The sequence below is a fragment of the Condylura cristata genome, unplaced genomic scaffold (assembly GCF_000260355.1).
Source record: "Condylura cristata isolate star-nosed mole 26May11 unplaced genomic scaffold, ConCri1.0 scaffold00014, whole genome shotgun sequence".
NCBI lineage: Eukaryota > Metazoa > Chordata > Mammalia > Eulipotyphla > Talpidae > Condylura > Condylura cristata.
This window is the reverse complement of record NW_004567115.1, coordinates 39,832,924-39,853,333: the sequence shown is the minus strand read 5'-3', so window position 1 is coordinate 39,853,333 and position 20,410 is coordinate 39,832,924. Positions and strand designations below refer to the sequence as shown.

General features: G+C 35.2%; 1 protein-coding gene across 2 annotated transcripts in view; it reads right to left on the bottom strand.

Moving 5' to 3' along the window:
* TLL1 (tolloid-like 1) overlaps positions 1-20,410 on the bottom strand; it is a 163,914-nt gene that overhangs the window by 87,504 nt on the left and 56,000 nt on the right. The window contains exons 2-5 of one of the 2 annotated variants that reach the window (XM_004682383.2): positions 5,199-5,309; positions 2,812-2,928; positions 1,310-1,462; positions 712-829 (exon numbers count right to left, since the gene is read on the bottom strand). In XM_004682383.2, coding sequence (XP_004682440.1) covers positions 712-815 — 104 coding nt within the window. In that variant the 5' untranslated portion in view covers positions 816-829; positions 1,310-1,462; positions 2,812-2,928; positions 5,199-5,309. The remainder of the gene's footprint in view (positions 1-711; positions 830-1,309; positions 1,463-2,811; positions 2,929-5,198; positions 5,310-20,410) is intronic. The other variant, XM_004682382.1, reaches the window with a different exon arrangement.

The window sequence follows — 20,410 nt, the reverse complement described above, 5'->3', positions numbered from 1 at the left end:
AAGCCTGGTCTCTTCTTCCAACCAGTATTTTAAAAGATAATGATGGTGACGGTGAACCTGTGAGGCAAGACAGGTGAGTATTTGGAGCAGACCAGGTGTGAGCTGGCAAAGCCACGAAAGGACTCAGGAACTGACATGGGTGAGAGGTGCCAGCCAAAAGACACAGCGACTGCCAACAGATGCTACCTGCATGGATTTTAGAAGGCGCACAACAGACTAACTGATCAGCAATGCTGCAGTTTCTATTCCGTGGCTTGCAATAGAGGGGGGAAAACACTTAGGGGTACGTATTGTTTAAAATATAATATTTTCTTAATGAAATTCATATCTTCTTATAAATAAAATACTATGCAAATACTAAGTAATGAATCTTTTTTGTGGATTTTTTTTCCTCCTAAATTTTTTTTTAAAGATTTATTTATTTATTTAGACATACAGAACTGGGGTACAAGCCAGAGTTGCAGGGGCAGTGAGAGACTTCACCAGAGATAGAGTTGGGACAGAACAAGCAGATCAATGAAGTACACTACTGAGGGGAGCAGGGGGTGAGACAAGATACGTCTACTGTGTCATGTGAATCACCTCTGGGGCTGGGGATCAAACTCGCACTGAGGCCGCTGTGGCCAGCTTGCAGTGCTGTGTCCTAACCCGCTGCACCACCGGGGAGGGCCCTCTCCTTCTAAATTTAAGTCATTCTCTGACTTTACTTACCCACAAGGCCGATATGTGAACACAATGTAACTCTCTTCATCACTCCTCTCAATGAAAGTCACACATGTGTGCTTTTCCCAGTGTCTCATGGCCTGCTTGAACATGGCTCGTTGGCTGCCTGGAAGAAGGTCAGGACATTAATGAAGCAGTGCCTGCCTCTGCAGCCCCAGTGTCTGGGTGGTTCTGTCAGCCCTCTGCCAGAGAATACTAGCTGAGCGCACCACTCGTGAGCCATTGTTAAGAATGGACACTGACCTTATCATCAGAGGTTCAAGCTCATTATCTCTACAAACATGTGTGCCCAAGGCTCTATAAACAGGACATACATTCTTCCAGATTTAAATCAACTTCCAGATTTAATGGAAACATTTGAAACTCAGTTTAAAAACCAAAGGAGTACTTTAAACTCTTAAGAGTTCATGACTATATTTTATATTTCCGTTCCAAAGATGTTCTAAACTAACAACTGAGGTAAGAGGAGTATTTTTCAAGTTTCATACTATATTTTATATATTAATATTGTACAGGAATGGACACTTAATCTGTGTGGTCATTTTTCTACTTCTTGAATAAAAAAGACACTCTGGGACTATCTTACCAGTGAAGTTGCCTCCTATAACATAAGGAATAACACCTCCAGGCCATATTCGTTCAGTTCTTGATGTAGCAGCTCTGGGAACTCGATTTTTCTCATTTTGCCCTGAGAACTTGAGAGGTACTTCCCCCTTCACTGTGCTGTTTTGCTCCAAGCCTGCAGTGACATTTAAAAGATGCTGTGAAACAGAAGTTCTTGGTCAGAGTATCATTTACCTCTTAGCAAATGCAAGTTAAAATGTCTTATTTACATATTTGTATAAATATGCCTGAAGTCAAAGTCCATTAAAGAAAAACTTCACTCATACATACTTGGAAAGGTATTGACATATTTCAATATTTCATGTCAACCTACTATTTGACATACTATTTAATGTAGTTTATTCTGATAATAGTATCAAAATACTATTTAATATTCTCTGAGATTTTGATAAATGTGCATATTATAGCCAACAAAAGACAGTTTTCTATATTTTAATGTATTAAATCACTAGCAGTTCACCATTAGATGATAAAATAAACCCACTAGATGATAAAATAACCATTGCTTTAAAAGTTGCAGGGTCTCGACACCCATCTTACTCCTAAATCCCTAATCTTTTACATCAGAATGGCTGTGACTGTAGTCCACCGAAATTACATATTATAGTGGCAACAGTGAAACAATGTTAGCACGGATTTTTACCCAGCCACGCAGCAAGATGTAAAGATCAGCGTACAATATAAACAAGTCAAAATAAAATGCAGCAGTTTCTAAGTCTGTTCCAGCTTGTCTTGGTCACCGTTCATATTTTTGTTAGCTTTATGGATGCAAATATGCTCCCTCTAGTACATAAGTCAGTCCCCTAAATATCAAATATATAATCCCAACGTGTATCATAACCTGTGTATCTTGTCCACACCCTATAACAAACTATATTTGTTTGTGAAAAGTATTCCTTGCAAGTGTGTATTTTCAAATATTTATAATCATCCATACATTTAAGGAGTGTTTGGACATAAGCTTTGAACAGAAACTTGTTTTAAAAACTCTGAGTCTATGAAGCAAGTAACACACTCAATACTATAAATATTAAGTAATTGTGAACCTAAACAGCAGTTTTTCCAATCTTTTCCTATTTATATTTTTGGAATGCTCAGAAAAACTCTTAATTATTGAACCAGTTTTTTGCTTTACTTTAAGTGCACCTTATTCAAAACTAGCACTTTTTTTTCTGTGATTTGAAATTGCTATAGTTTCATGCTTGATAAAAGCACCTTTGTGTGATACTCAACTTACTGGGAATAATTATCAAATATAAAATAAACACCTTATATACATTTTTAATAAGGAGAAACTAAAGTGAAAGAACTATATCAGTTGTCTCAATGAGTTCTGTAAAGGCTTAAATCAGTTATCAACTAACAAAGTAAGAGTGAATAAAGGACTCTTTCTCAACATCTATCTTTACAAAGTTTTCATCACAATGGCAAACTGAATTGCTAGCAGTATAATATTTACTATACATCAAGTCAAGTGTCTGTAACTGTAAACAGATATACCAGAGCCAATTCTTCTTATCCTGTCTATCAGTTGGTAGAGGGCCCCTCGTTTCTTTGACATACCATGGTCTCCAAATCCACCTTAAAGGATAAAAGAAAATAGGTTACACCCAGTGTAGTATTTTAAAGTTCTTGTACACAATCAACAGTAATAGGCTACATTGATTTCTCTTTAGACATTTCCTTTGATGTGGTCTAGAAGTGAAGAGTTATAAATCTTAGCCGATGGCAAAAATGCTACAATGACAAATTTTGGTAACTAAAAATAAGAGTGTGGGGGAGATCCAGAGAGCAATCTAAATGACTTTATTTGGACATCACAGCAATTGAGTCAACTATTGATAATTTGAAACATTTTTCTCGCTGTGACCTTGACATCACATAAGGTTACGTAGGATGACAGCAACGGTTCCGGGACTGCATTCCAGCTATTTCTCCAATGCAAACTGAAGCCAAATCAACACATTGAAATAAAAACATTAGAAGAGCAAGTGTATAGTGTGAGATTTGCTCCAAAGTTTTGATCATTTTTTAAATGTTTCTGAAAGTGTGTATATAGAAATGTTTCTGAAAGTGTGTATATATATGTACACATGTCATATAAATATTTGGATTAGTTTCTATAAATAACAAAAAATAAGTAACACCTACTTAGAAATAAAATGACATGATAAGGATCAAAAAAAAAGGTTTTCATCTGCACATATATTAAAATTTATAGCTTAAAATATAGAGGAGTGTGTCTGGGTAAATATCTCTTCCTGCAATTTTATCAACAAAAATTAATAAAGCAGGATCCTCTCATATGTCAGAAAGCAGAGCACTGGTTAAAAATCCAGGGGCTGATTCTCATTCCAAATCATGCTCTCCCAATTTTATCTTCTACTATCCTTTCTCCTTGAATTTTTCATAGACAAATAGTAAAGCAGTATTATTGAGAAAAGAATCAGTGTTAACTACTGATGACATCAGTCAAAGTAGATGAATCTATACTAAAAGGTGTGTTTCCAGTTCATGAATCTTATTTTAGGAAAGGAATTAAAACAGACCAGAATTCTGTAATGATATTCTCAGACTTTGAAATATTTCCTTCCAGTATCTCTCTTTTGCCCTTGGAAATAAATGACACCTAATTACCTTAATTGAGACTCGTACAAAGCAAAACAATACTAAAAGTGCTATCATCGAAGCCTTTTATAGAAAAAAGATCAATAAAGTCCTTATAAGGCAAAGAAGTTAGAATACTTCTTCACTGACTAATAATCCACTTAATTATTTGCATTACACAGTCACATTTTTGTTGTAGCCCTTGAGAAAAATTTTCAAAATTTTTTCATTGAACATTTTAGAAAGATGAGGTAATACTTAAAGATATTCATTCCTAAGCAGTTACAAGAAACATTTTTAAAGATGGCATCTATGGGTTTGAAAATTTATGTATCAATGATATTTCATATTGATGGGTCTGGAACATAAATAGCTCTAGAAAAGGTTTATTCTGAAAAAAGAAATTATGAACAGCATTAAGGTAATTATAAGGACAAAAATTATCATAAAATTAAAAAGAACAATTTTCTGGAATATTGTATAGCAAATGAAATAAAATCATGTAGGTAGTTCATTAAGTAAAAAAAAAAGAGAGATGTATAAAATGAGTGGTTATTTCTCACAAACTCTAAAATAAAAATAAAAATATATGAAGAGGGGAGAGCCTATATTTCTAAATCATATACAGCATTGTAAACCAATGTTACCTGAATAAAAATAATATTAAAATAATAAGTGTGTTTCGAGTGAGAAAAAAAGCATAAAGCTGAATAAAATTTATGGGAAAGGCTAAGCATTTTAAAGTAAATGAATGAGAAATATAGTCAATTTGGTACAAACTAATAAGAGCAGATACTAAGAAAAATAAAATATAGGATATTTTTACCTTGTTTAAAATTAAATTGAATGTAAACTGTAGGTTACATTCAAAGATAGGGAACTTTCACACACATATTTTGAATTAATGTTTCTTTATGGCTGACAGTATTATCTGTTCAATACTATTTATTTAAAATAACAGTATTTTCATTTTTTCTCAGAATTGAATTTTAGTCCAGACACAGTCACTTCCTTCCTGGCTATATGGCAGAACAGAGAACTATAAAACTTTATAATTTTATCTCATTATTATATCACAATTTAGTAGCTATCCTCATGGCTTTGCTATGAGGATTCAGAGTCATTTCCTGCACTTAAACAAGCTATTTGTATCTAGGAAATTAATGTTGATCAAAAGGACATGAAAAGTCAAGCAAATATTTTCTGCAAAATGAATGCAAACTGAGTCAAATCATCATCCATACCTGTGGTATGTCCAAGTTTTCCAAAGGGATTCTGTGTAAGGTCAATTGTCCTATCAATTTGAAAGATATTTAAGTCTTCATCATCTAAGGCAATATCACCCCAAAACACAGCTAAAAAGAGAAAATTTCAATTACAATGTTAAATATTTGACTGAAACAAATCAACAAAAGAGGTAATTAGAAACATATTTCCAAAAATATCAAAAAGTGACCCATATAGAGACAAGAGAACGTTGTGCTGTTATAACAATATATCACCATGTGTATACATTTATAATGTACCTTCTCTAAACATGACAGTCTAGATCAAAAAGGAAAATATTATACAGAACCATCAACAGTATTAAGTCAACATTTATTTAGGAAAAGACTAGGTAGCAAGAGTTTGATCTTTTAATGACAAATAAAATAGTGTTCATGTATTTGGATCTTCAAAATCATTACTTTAAACCTGGAAACACTCTGATTCTTTAAACTATTGTGAAAATTAGTTATTTATAATAATATGTGAATTGGTTCTTTATGGAGAAATTTCATTAGGAAAAAAGAAAAAAAAATACTTCCCTTCAGAGTCTAAAATTAGAATAACAAGTCCTTTATTTCTATCAAAGTTTAAAGTATAATGACTTTAAGAAATACAGCCAATTTAGAAAGAGAATAAATTCATTATGAAACAGTAAAGCACTGATAAATGCCTTAGAAAATCTGGGATACTGCTGTCCTGACACAGGTTTACAAATTTTCTTTTTAAATTTTGCTTTTTCAGATTTTTCTTCTGAAAGACCAAAAAGAAAAAGGAGGCAAATACATTAAAAAGTTAAGAAGTGACAAAAACCCATCCACTTCAAACCACTATCTTTCACCAGATTCAAGTTGTTGTATTTATGAATCTTAGCTTTATAGAACTAGTTAATACAATTAATTTATAAGATTTAAAGTTCGATTCTGAAAACTGTACGATGTCTAAGCCTAGAGGAGATGTTTACCACATACAATTATTTATCCAATTTAGTCTCCTCATACAAAACTAACCTAAGAAACTGTAAATCTAAAAAAGGAGTAAAATAGAAATTAGTTCAAGGTCAGCTATCAGTTTAACATGTGAAAAACCCTTCTTCAGAATAAGAATCCTCATCACCACCCCTGTTTTACCACCAAGGAACTACAGTCTGTAGAAGTAAAGAGATGTATACTATCTTTTACTATATTGGCCATGGAAATAAAAGATTACTCTGTCAGCAACTTTTACATAGGCAATAAATATTTTTGACTGTAGACAACATAGTGTACATTACATCCCCATGACTATTTCTCACTGAAGTTTACCTCTTGGCCTCCTTCACCCATTTCACCCACCGACCCCCACCTTGCAGCTCTCTTTCCCTTGATAAACAGCAATCTGTTCTCTGTATCTATGAGATGAGTTTTGTTCCTTCATTTGTTTTGTTATTTTCATTTTGGAATGCTAAATGTAAGTGGAATCATATGGTATCTGACTTAGCATAATAACTTCAAGTGTATTCATGTTGTCACAAGTGGCAAGATAACACTGTTTTTATGATTATATTATAATGTGTGTGTGTGTGTGATCACGATCCCATCTTTTTTATCCATTCATCTGTAAGTGGATATTTGATTAGTTTCCATATCGGGGTTATTGTAAATAAAGCTGCAATGAACACAGGGATGCGGATATCTTTTGAGTTGTTTTCTTCTGATGAATACCCATAAGTGAAAATGCTAGATCATATGGTAGTTACATATTTAGCTTCCTTAAGAACTGCCTCACTGTTTTTCATAGCACTATTTTACATTCCTATCAACATTGCACCAGGGTTCCAATTTCTTCACGTACTTGCCAACAACACTACTAGCTATTCTCTTTACTTGACACATTGAGATGGCTATTTCTGCAGCACACACAACTATCAAATTATTGTGTTCTATACCTGGAACAAATGCAACAGTATATTTCAATTACACCTCAATGACAAATAAATTAAAAAATATAAATGGACAAATACGTCAATTAAAAGGCACACTTTGAAAGAATGTATTCACTTCCTTCCTCCCAAAAGGCCTATGGTTCTTGAAATTTTGTCTCCAAGAGACTCACTCTAGACACAGGGCACAAATAGTCATAAATTGATGGAATGGGGGAAAAAGTCCAAGCAAATAATAGCCAAAAATGAGTTGTAGTGACTATGATGTATATATAATTCTTAGGCGCCTTTGATGTTAGAGCAACAATATAGTACATTGTACTACTTGATATATCACTAAATAAAATTGAAAATTTTAGACCATAAAAATATCAACTTTAATATCAATTGTCATACGTAATAAGATTTTACTCAATTTAAGTGTATAACTCAATGTATGTAGACAAATGTATACACTTGTGACCACAATGATAATCACAATATACTGTTTTCTAGCACCCCCCAAAAGCTTCCTGTGGTGACCCTTTGCAACTGATACTCTCCAGCCCCTGGCCTGCTTTCTGTTACTACCCTTTTTTCTTTTCTAGCATTTCATATAAATGAAATCATACAAAAAAAGACAGAAGAAAAAAATCTGTAGAATAGTTATATCACTGACTAAGAGGTTGATCTTGCTGTCTGAAATTGAATCCAGATTGGAATCAGCTTCACATGCAGACATGTGTAGCAGAAACTGCTGCTATTCCACTTTCCCAAGACTCAGAATCCCAAGAAACAGACGCTGCCTACATAAAAATATTGTCTTTTATATAAAAGACTTGTGGTTTTCCTAAAAGTAAATTATACACTTTCTCCAAAATGTCATTCTACGTTCAGGTACATGCCAGTTTGTGAGTTACTTAAACCTTCCAGTGTTTGTATTAATTCTGCAAACAGTCGAAGACACTAGTGGCAGCTTTCTGTCAAGCTCTACTCACCAGTGTGGGGACAGCTGGAGACAAAAAGAGTTTCTCTCTCACTGAACTGCACAGGATTTACCAGGCATGGAGAGAAGCCTAAGATCCTACACTCATTCTTTATTTTTTTAAAACAAATTTCCATTATTATAAATAATTATCACTGTCACAGCTATAATTATTTTTTTTCTGCAAGAATAAACTTTCACTACTCCCTAATGCCTTCAGTTGTCTTGAAAAATGAGGCATGAGAAAAACAAAACAATGTGACACTGCTACATTTATATAATAAAAGCAATATGAGTAAAATAAAACTCAAATGTGTTTTAGATTTTTATTTTCTTATTATGACTTTGCACATGCAGTTGGATTCATGTCTTGATAGATTATCTCAAACACAGATGAGTAGTCCAAGGATATAACACTTCAAGGGAGCAAAAACATTACTTCAGGGCAAGAAAAAAGCAAGGCGTTTGATGATTCTTTAAAGGAGACAAACTGCTTTGGACTACATAAGCCTATTTTATAGTTATTGTTTTTTTTCCCCCTGAACTAATAGTTTCAGAATCCACTCAGCAGTTCTGTGCACACCATGAACTGCTTTAGAAGAAAACCAAGTATTTCTTTGAATGCAGCCAATAGAGAGTGATGGAGCCAATGTATTTATGTGCCAACTGGAGGCATGGAAGGCCATGTGCATCACGGAAACTTCATATTATCAACCATCAGAAAAAAAAATAGACATCCAAGACTCTTCAACAGATCATGTAGGATAAGATGTACTTTCTTAATTGCTTACATTTGCAGGTTTTCTTAATGCATCTTCTAGTTTAAGGGTTCTACTTCTTCATCCTAAAACATTTTCTTTATATTTTAGTCTAGTAAGCTGTACCATGGCAATTTATATTATTATGGTTTAGAATTTGCATTATGAGGGCCTCCCTGAAGGCACAATGGATCAAGTCAAAGCACTGCAAAGCTACACGCAGCCACTGCAGCACAAGTTCAATCCCCAGCCAGGGAGCTGACCCTCATGGCACAACAGACCTCTCCCATCATACCCGCTGCTCCCCTCAGCAACTATTTCAGTCAATCTGCTTGTTCTGCTCCCCACTCTTCTCTAGTGAATCCTCTCACCCCCCTGTACCTGTGGCCTGCATGCACCCTGCTCTTGTATGTGTAAATTAGTCTTTTTAAAAAAGAATTTTCATTATGATTTAGCACATATGTGCTTTTAGGCTTGAGATATTTGTAATTCTCAAGTCCAGTTTGGAACTTTCTGTATGGCATTTTCTATTTACTTTGAATTTAAAAATTAGAACTAGTTTAGAAGAATGAATTATCACTAATTATCCCTATTACTGCTATAATTTGAGGTTCATGATATCAGAACTGGAGATGAATGACAATACGAAGGAGATGCTTAAATACAACTAGAGTATTTATTACCTGGTTTGAATTATGTTTGGATCCTATGGACAACCGGGGATGGAGCTAACTAAACAATAGGCCAAAATAGAAAGTCAAAAAGAACAATTTTTAAGCTATATGGAAAACCATAAGTTTTTGTTTTTCTCCTGAAAGTTATTTGTAGTCATAGTACTACAAAATAATAATAAAGTTGGAGACCAGTGAGGAGTGTTTTTGTTGTAGTAGTCAGAGTAAACATACTTTATCAAATAACGTATGATAAAAATAAGCAGATCATGATTGAAGTGCTGTATACCCCAAATCTTGTACCATTTCTGGATTCTTTGATAATCTCTGGCCTTTCAATACTGAAAAGAATTGGTCCTGGGAACAACTTCAAGGAAACTCAAGTCTGTGATTTCCTAAATGCCATAGGCAAAATAATAAAAACAACAATAATAATATGTATGAGTTTGTAACAATAGTCACTACATGTCCTGCAGTTAAAAAGATCCACAAATGATTGTCAAAAGTTATCACCAAAAGATTCACTACTTTTGCCTAATCCAAAGCTTTTCGGTCCATTAAGAAGAAAGTAGTTACAAACTAAAGCCCTCAATAAAATGAATGTGTTTGCTTGTATTAAAGCTAATGTATCTGATAGTTGGTTACCACTTGAAAGTATACTGTAATCAACAAAAGGGGGAGACCGTTGGCCATCACCTACAAAAAGTCCTCCCAGAATGCACCTTTCCCAACTAACCTAGTTAGGTGTCTCATCTGCTTCCAGAATCTGCCTGTGCTTCTGTTACCAACAGGCCAACACTCAATACCTTATATGTTTTCAATCATCTGATCCCTCAATCTGATTTGAAAACAATGACCACATACAGGAAGCATCTGTGGCACATCTGTAAATCCTCTTTGCCAGAGTGCCTGACATAAAGTAGGTACTCGATGTATGTTCCCAGTCACAAAAGAATATGAATGGGAAGATGCTGTGGATCAGGAAATAAGTTATATTTAGCAAAAATGGGGGTAGGCATACTACACATATTAGCCTTAAGACTAGGTACGCAAGCCATCCAATCTAGTTAACTATTGCTACACATTTAAAAACACAGAATGACAAAGCAGCTGCCTTTCTCTTATGTTTCAGTGTCGATATTCCTAAGTGCAGTTATGGGAAGTGTGTTCCTATGTCTCTTCCACACAGCTAGGCTGGGGAAACATGCTAATAGAGCAGTTATCTTAAGATTTATGGGATTTGTAGAGCTAGTTCAAAGATTCAATAACATCCAAGAGCACTTGCTTATTATACTTTTTTTATGTAGTTTAAACTCTCTGTTTTTATTGATACTACATTTAGAGAGGAACAGTGATGTCATGCGGAGGCCTGACAAGGCTGCTTTGGCTGCTTGGTCGACAATAAAAGCCTCCGGAAAATCTCCTCAGACAAGGATAACAAAGAAGGCTCAAAGGTGACTATAAGCTCAACTATAAAACTATAAAATATAATCTCAATACAAAATCAAATGTTTAATCTGAAATGCAAATCAAAAAAATGTGTATATGCATAGACCACCCACTGCATACATATATACACTGTGGTATCTATGGTAAAGCAAGGGATATTCCAAAATATGGAGATGTTTTATAATAATAATTTGTGATATTAGTGAGCTTCAGGATGAATCTAGATTGATCAACAGATGCTTAAAACAAAACATGAACCATATACTGTCTATTTAAAATCATTTTGTGTTTCAAATGTAATTTTACATGACGGGTACTATTAAATATTAAATTTCCAAATAAACATATCTCCTTTTTAAGTCAAGAAGCAAAATTTTTCCCATAACAAAAGATCCATTGACATACCATATCAATCTGCATTTATAACCCACAATGCCCGAGGATTAGATTTCTCAGGACATTTTTAAAATATCACCCATACCACAAATAATCATTCTGAACTCTTTGTCTCCAAAGAGAAAACAATGTCACAGAAGAACGTTGATCAAGAAACTGAAAAATAAATACTGAAACTTTTAGGGTACAGCCTAGTATATTCTGTGTGAGCTTTATGGAATGAATGATTATTGTCAATGATTTTTACAAAACTGCCATTCTTATACTGCTCAAATAAAGGATAATCAACCAAGCTCGCTTTATTTACATTCCCTATGTCATACATCTTCTAAGGTCAGAGCAAATACTTTTCTTCCATTCCTTAGGCCCGTAATTGTTTACACTGGTGGTGAGCGTAGGAGTCAACCCTGATATTTCTTTTTTAATTAAGTTTGTTTATTTTCTAAATATTGACACTAGCTCTTTGAATAAATATTGATGTCTTCCTGGAAGTAATATTGTTCTTATAAATTTGATGTTTTCTATATTCTAGCTATGTTTTCCCCACTGACTTTCAGCTCTTGCCACAAAGAATCTTTTTCCCATTTTTATTTTGTCTACTATTATCATCAGTTAAGTGAGAAAATGTCACATTCCAACCTTACAGGTTATTTGTCATCTTTGTAAAAAGATTTCCTCTGCACCCAAGCCAAGGGCTAAAGTCTTTTTTCTTAGATTCATATCTTCCACTACAAAACCAGCAAAACATATGCTCATATAAACTTTATAAAATTAAAAATCTCATTGACCTCCAAAAACTTGACTCCATGCCTGGATTTCTAGTTCTGCTTTTCAAATTTCAGGAATGTTCACTGACTGGGAGAGGCATCCCTTAGAGCCTATCATACCTATCTTTTAGGTGATACAACATTTATTTATAGCAGCAGCTGTAGCTCATTGTTAAAATTACAAGAGGCTGAATCAGAAGCATCATTTGTTTACATTTTAAATTTGAGGTTAAACTGTCACCTATGTGAACCACAGGAAGGTTGCATATGGGAAATGAAGGAATAGATGGTTCCCTTCTTTTCCAGTTTGTAGAAACAAGGTTCTTATCTGCACTGGCATGTAGAAATGATACACTTTATTGAAAGTAAGCAAAAGTGATCTACAAAGGAAGTTACTTATTAAAATAAAATGTGGTTCACAGTGTCTTACATACTGGAAAGAACAAAACCACTAGAGATTTCGCTTATTATCTACCTCACAATACTAACATTATTGAATAATCTACCAGTCATGCTCCAATCCACATTTAAGATAAGTAGAAGAAAATGGATTTTTAAATAAAAAAAAATCTACATGTTCATATTAAATAAATTTTTTACAAATACCAGGAAATAATTGACTTTAATTATGTCATTTTTTTAAAGTAAATACTTAGAACTGAACCAACATGAAATCCCTCAATCTTTTTAGAAAAGGATCAGTGAGTCAATTTTACAAGGAAAAAAACAGCTTAGAAGTTAAAAGAATCTACCATATGTGTACATAAACAAAAGATTTATATTCAATATTAAGCAAGATAATAATTCTATATGTTAATTCTCTTTATGATAAAGTCATAGGAGGTTTAGAAAACAAATCAATCTCTAAATAAAAAGGTCGTCTATAAAGAAGCACTACCTCCAAATAACACATTGAAAAATCAACGTTTAAAATCCATCTTTTTTCTTGAATTTTACAGAAGAACGTTGATGGTTGATGGTTAGTAAATGAGTAACAGAGTCATAGTCTCAGAGAAAATAGTGATTTAATTTTTTTTCTTACTGAAGCACTGTTGGTTCACATCAGTACTCCACCTGCCCCTTCAGGTGTAACTATGATGGTGCACCCACTATATTACTGCAGCACAATTTATAATAGCTACAGAAACAACCTAAATGCCCCAAAACAGATGTGTGAATTAAGAAAGCAGCGATTGTAGTGTATGGCCAACTGTAACAATAGACTGTAACTCAGAGATACTTAAGATTACTTCTCGTCTAAAGCTAAAGGCTAGATATCCTGTTAGCAGTTAGTAGGATGAAGCAACTAATTTTGCCAGTGAATTCTACTTTTGCTACTCCTTGTAATAATGCAAAATTACCTCAGTTACTTGAGCTGACTAATTTTTTTTTTGATAAAGCAGGAAAATAGAAGGCTAAAAAATGAATTTTCTTTAAAGGATTATTTAAAGAGCCTATCTGATGAGTTACACATGTAACACTGTGTAAATTTAAGATGTACAGCACAGTAATTTTGTAGATGTCAACAATTCTATATTTCCAAAATGCCAACGTCAACCAACATTGCCTCAGTAAAACAAAAAATTATTTAAGCAAGAAAACAAATATAAAATCTACTTTGCACATATATGCTTTTAGTCCACATTGAAAAATTCTTAAGCCAAAAAGATTAAATTTTTATTTTACTCAGGCAATTCACTCTCCCAGCCCCACATAAAGAATGACCATGCTTTTTCCCAATTCTGCAACGCCACCTTTGTCAGATACACCTACATGACAGTCAACTCCCACTGTAGAAGTAATGGGCCCCAGTATACCCTGTCTCATGCAATCAACAAACTATGGGTTGATGGACCTGAAAATCTTGAACCTACAGATTTCTCTGAAACTTCTGAGTCTGAAGAAGAGAGCTACTCCATTCTATTAAGGACTACTACTCTCTTCCTTGTTTAAAGATGATGCTGGGGCATACCTCTGAAAGACAGCATGCATCCCTGAAGATTCACCCACCTCCCTTTGTAACCATTGACTCCAATAATTGGGATTAAATTGCAATGTAACGTGGCCAGGCTGGGTTGTGCCTCAAACAGGAAGCAAAGAACAATTCAGATCTCCTCTGGGGGATCACAGAGAGTTCTCAATGACTCAATGTAAGATGAAACATAAAATTTCTCTGAGAAGTTTATTCATCTGGAAGCACCATGATGGGATCTAGGATTTAAGAATCTTGAAAGCACACTAGAAGATGATACAAACAGACAATTGGGGTAAAACACTGACCTGCATTGAGTATGAGAGAAATGCCAAAATGGCCATCTCAGAGAGAGCAGAAAGCTCAGAAAAGCAAATGGGCTCTTATATGTTCACTATGCTCAGTCAGAAAAAACACCAGATGACTATACTGGGTAGGACGACCCTGGAGATACACTGCACCAAAGCTACAAGAAACACACTGGTAAAAAGAAAGCCTTATCTCTAAGAAGCAATCACCATCTGAAAGAAGACTGATGACAAAAGATGGTGTTCTGGAAATGGGGTCACTACAACATTGGGCATGACAGAATCCTAAAAAATGGGGCCACTATCAAAATGCCAAATTGTAGTAACATGAAGGACCACAGACCCACAGAGAGTTAGGAGACAGTTCATAGAAAATGGCCTGAACAGGCTAAAATTGATGGGCAGGCAACCAAAGGTATAATTATTGTGAAAATACAAAAACTGGATGATCAGAAATTGAGAGGTTACTTTCCACTTCACTGAGCTTTGGAAACTGAACCAGTTTTAAGACCTAGAGTCAACATTTAAGGAAACCAGGCTTCCAGGGGGTAAGACTCTTAAAACGCAATGAAAAGAATACATTATTAGGATGCTTCAGTCCTTCCTCAGAGACCTTGAATTTGTCACAGACATTCTGGGATTGTTGTTGTCTGTGAACAAAGTACAAGTTGGCAATGGCACTTGAAAGGCCAAGACCTACCATGGACCTCCTGCTAGACTGGGGCCATGTCGGAAGTAGTAAATGGAGTTTTGGTCTAGGATAGACTCACAGTCCTTCCAGTGGGCCTGTGGACCACTAATGGTCATTTTCCAAGTCATTAAATGTATAAATGGATTTGATATAGGGAACTATCACAACTTCCCAACTGGTACTCCAGCTTTTCAGACCAATCGCATTAGGTGAAGTCTCTTCAAATGAAAACCACATCAGGCCTCCCTAGTGGTGCAGAAATTAAAGTCTCAGCACTATGAAGCTATCACCAGCCACTGAAGCAGAAGTTCAATCCCCAGCCAGGGAAGTGACCCACATCGCACAGCAGACCTCTCCTGTCTTACTCACTGCTCCCCTTACCAGTGTATGTAAGTGTATATGTTGTTCTGCTCCCACTCTGTCTGGTGAATCCTCTCACTGCCCTGCAACTCTGGCCTATACCCTAATTCTTGTATGCATAAAATAAATAAAGATATACCTTTTTTAAAAAATAAAAACCACATCTCCTTCGCATGGAAGCTATCAAACCAGAACCTATTATTAGAATGTCTCTATGAATAGAATGTGAAAATCTGAAAGAGAATGTTTATCCCACCCTAACTATGTCTTCAAATAAATCCAGGTAATTGACAAAATTATCACTTTTCTTAAATTCAGAGAGCCAACATTGCAAACTGAACTAAATTCCATCCAGCAATAAGCCCCTATAAAAATCAGAGTATGAGAAGAGGCAGATCCTTAAGACTGGATAAGGACATATCTAAAATTTAACAAATTCTGAAAAGCTGGACTGCAGATTAACATCACAATAAAAAGCCAAAGAGTGAATCAGATGTTGTCTGATGGTTATCATTTCCAGTGATCCTTTGGGAAGTCTGTGTTTCTCAATCCCCAGAGCTTTGGACACAGCATTTAGAGATCTTGATTGGCAATGAGAACCTTGCAAGTCAGAAGACAAGGCAAGAATCCCACGGGGCTTTAACCTATGACTGTGGCCTGGACACTCTGGGCTTTGTGTGCCATGCAACCAGCAAGCAAGATGAGGACTCGTCCCACTGGGTATGAGTTTAGTAGGGCTGTGTACAGCCTGGGGCCGGGGAATGTTTGCTAGCAGGCAATGTCCTGGAATTCCTCAGAGTCCTTTCTGGAGCAATTTTAATGATCAACGAGTTAGTCATAGGCTGATAGAAGGTGGTAACCAGTGGCTTAGAGATCTCAGCAATGTGGACATGGGTGGCATGAGGATATGCTACCTCGACTCCTTCAGGAGAACCTAATGCTGCCAACCCAAGAAGTGTGACTTTGGTGAGAAATAAAAAAACAATGCGTGAATTGCAATTTCTGCTGCACATGATACATAGATGATCGTCAGGGAACCAATTCGCTTTTATATGCACTATTATTTAAAAAAAATAACTAATCACTTACATAATGTGTCAATTTCATTGTTAAAAAGCATATTTTTGAACAGGAAATTTGGATAAGTAAAAATATAAAGGTAAATATCATACAGTGCAGTCATAGTTGGTCAAAAGTATAATGTCTGTTCTTGTGCCTCCTAGGAAGAAAAAAATTTAAATGCAACCTCCTCTTACAGCTTTCATTTACCAAAAGAAAATCAAGGTTGAGTATGGAAGTAGTAATCAAAAGTTAAATGCCCCAAGTAATTCACGTGCTTATAACATTATATTTGGTGACATTTCAGTTACTACAGAATCCACAGTAGTAGATTCCCAATGGATCTTTTCCCAGATCATTGTGTTAACTTGCATTCCTTTTTTTTTTTTTTGTACATATACAAACCAAAGAAAAGAAGATTCTTTAAAGAATCAGCAATATTTATAGTATTTTTTAAAAAGATTTATTTATTTATGCATACAGAACTGGCATACAGGCCAGAGGTGCAAGGGTGGTGAGAGGATTCACCAGAGAGAGTGGGGAGCAGAACAGGCAGATTGATGAAGTACACTGCTGAGGGGAGCAGTGGGCGAGAAAGGAGAGGTCTGCTATGCCGTGTGGGTCATCTCTGGGGTGGGGATCGAACTCACACTGAGGCGGCTATGGCTAGCTTCCAGTGCTGTGTCCTAACCTGTTGTGTCACCAGGGAGAGCCCTATTTGTAGTATTTTTAAAATATCAATTTAAGAACAGAGCATCTCTAAGTATAAACACAAAACAAATACAAAAACTAACTATAGATATTGGTAGGCAAAAGCAGACACTAGGATCATTTTGTTATTCAAAAACTTGGCTTTCTGTGGCCTTAGAACCCTAATGAAAAGTTCAATGTTTGTGCCTTATACATTCATGAGACTTACAATGCTCCTTGTTTAAACTTAATGAATCATCTTGGAGTTATACAGGGTGACCAATGTTTATTGCTGCTCTCTTTACAATAAGAAAGACATGGAATCAACTCCAATACCCAAAAGTAGATCAATGTATTAAAAAGATGTGGTGTGTACACAATGGAATATTACTCGGCAATCAAAAAAAGACACTCGTGCCTTTTGTAGCAACATGGATGGAGCTGGAAGGGATCATGCTTAGTGAGATAAGCCAGGGAAAAAAAATACCAGATGGTTTCACTAATAGCAGGAGTGTAAGGGACCATGGAGGAAAAAAGCAATTGTAATAAAGAAAAAAATGAAAAACAATTAACAACTATATACTAGAGTCATTTTACAGGGGTGGAGTGGGGAGTGGGATTGAAAATGGGCTGGGAAAGTGCAGGGGACTATGGTGATGACACATGGGTGAATTGGTGTTGGGAAGTCCATGGGGATTACAACTGAGATGGAAAATGGCACAAAATGAAGAATGACGTAAAATTAAAATAAATTATAGAAAAAGAATTATACAGGGTGAAAATCTGTGTAGGAAAAGTACAGGTTCCTGCAAAATTATTCCTACAATATTATACAGAGTAAAACTCCAGCTACGAGTAACATCTCATCAAGTTTATGTAATAAGAATGTACCCTCGTGATAATAAAATTCACCGGATTCTTTAAGGGATCATATCATGCTTTCAACACTTCAATATTAAAAGTCACTCTAAGCAAAGTGATTCATATTTTGTACTTGTGCCTTGTTGTTTATTTTCCTGACATCAAGCGAGCTACAAATCCAGGAAAGGAAGAGAAAAGCAGACCCCGAGTCATTTCAATTAGGTCATCTCAAATATAATAAGCACAAAAACAACTTATAATCCTCTCTACTATCACAACCTGCATTCATTTTAGGAAAGAGGAAACTTTCCATGTACTGTTCTCAGATCTTATTTGAGGGCTAGAGTTATTGAGTATCAAGAGTTTTTCAATGTATGCAACATATGTGTAATCTTTTTTTAAATGTGTACACACAATACAAAGTAATGACCTCCAATTCTAATAAATAAAAGTCATAAATAACCTGATGCTTAACAATCTTGAGTCAGGAACACTTTTTAAATGAATGTGCACTGAAACAAAGTAAAAATAATAAAATGCAATCATAAGACAAACATTTCAGTAACATAAACAAAACTCACTGGAATAATTGAAGACATTTGGCCAATTATCAAGACACAAATTAAAATTTTAAACTAAACTTCTGTTCGACTAGACTACAATTTAATATTAACAGGACAAAATTCCCAGGTTCCAAGAAGGTCCCAAGGCTAACAGAAACCTCTTATTAATAGGAATCAGAAATAAAAATACCCTTTAAATGCTCAAGGATGAAAACACTTCTCAAAAATTTGTTTTGAGCTTTGCTGGACATAAAACATTTCAATGTAAAATTTAATTTGGACAAGTTCGAAACAATTCCAGGTTCTCCAAGGCTTAACTCATACACACATGTAGTCTGATTTTTTTCACCAGCAATGAAAGTGGATTTCCAAAGTCACAAGGTATCACAGTTTTCCCCATGTTGTCATCATAACTACTGCTACAGAGAGGGAGAAGCTCCGACTTTTGGTAGAAAAACTACCAAACTAATTTTGATTTTAGTGTTTGAAGAAATGGCATTTTGGGTAGCAAACGATACAGTCTGAATCTTTCTCTTAAAGATTGGCACCGCAAAATTCAGTCTTTCTCTTTCAGACCATTCATATGGCTAAACTGGCTCAGATTCCCCTGGGAGACAGCCAACACATCTATGTTCATCTTAATAACCATAGTATTAACACAACTATTCATGGTGAATAGTTGTTCTCTGACTTACAGTCCAAAAAAGTCAGGACAGAGCCTGAAATTGACAACATTTTCCCAAGGCAATATTTTCACCATGTACTTGTTTGGTCTATGTTCCAGGGCAAAGAACTGATGAATTAGAAATCAGGGAGAAGTAATCGATAGGATGTAGGTAATCTGTGGGTAATCTGTAGGATGTCTGCTAATTAATTGTGCAAAATCAGTCACAGCTATCTCAGAAGTGTAGATGCACAGGCCTTGTTTAGAAGTTCTGTTCTGAAAAGAGAAGACAAAAAGTATGCAGATAACAAAATTATTGTTCTGCAAACAGAACTCTGGGACCAGAAGACAAACGAAGTGTGATAGCTAGCTCTTTTTTACTGTTTACAACTTAAAGAAGGGATGTTGTCTACATGCACTCATTTCTCATAATGCCTCTTATGAGGTTGATACACGCTTTTACAGATAACTGCAATTTAGGGAGGTAAACAAACTCGACTATGTTTCAGTGAGAAGTGAAACTCGAACCCAGGCATTTTATTTATTGTTTATGTCATAGTCATTAATAAATAAATCTCAAGGAAACCATGGTAATTAAATCAGGTAAAAGCCTCAACATAAGTTCTATTCATTCATTGCCTTGAAAATTGGCATCTTAGTGCCAATTCTTTGCCCTCGCTCTAGCCTTCTCTCCCATACTTAGTGCAAATCACCCAATGCTGTTGACCCTACTCTTGACCCTTCCCTGGTAGCTGTTATGTCTTCTCTAAGATTCTGGCGAGGCCATATCAAGCTCTCATAACCATCTAGCTGATTTACTTTAGTAGCTTTCCTCTTGGTCTCTGGCATGTCACTCCACCAGATGAGTTTTCCTGAAACACTTTCAACATTGCTCTTCTGCACAAAATCATCAACAAATGGCACCACCTCCCCGAGTATTAGTTTTCCAAGTGTGAGCCTTGCAGTATACACATTAGAATTCTGAGGGGTTAGATAAAATACTGATAACTGACCTTCACCTCCAATTCATTGCAATGTATTATCTGAAACTAAGACCCATAAATACACATTTCAATCAGCCCCTGATACTTAGCAG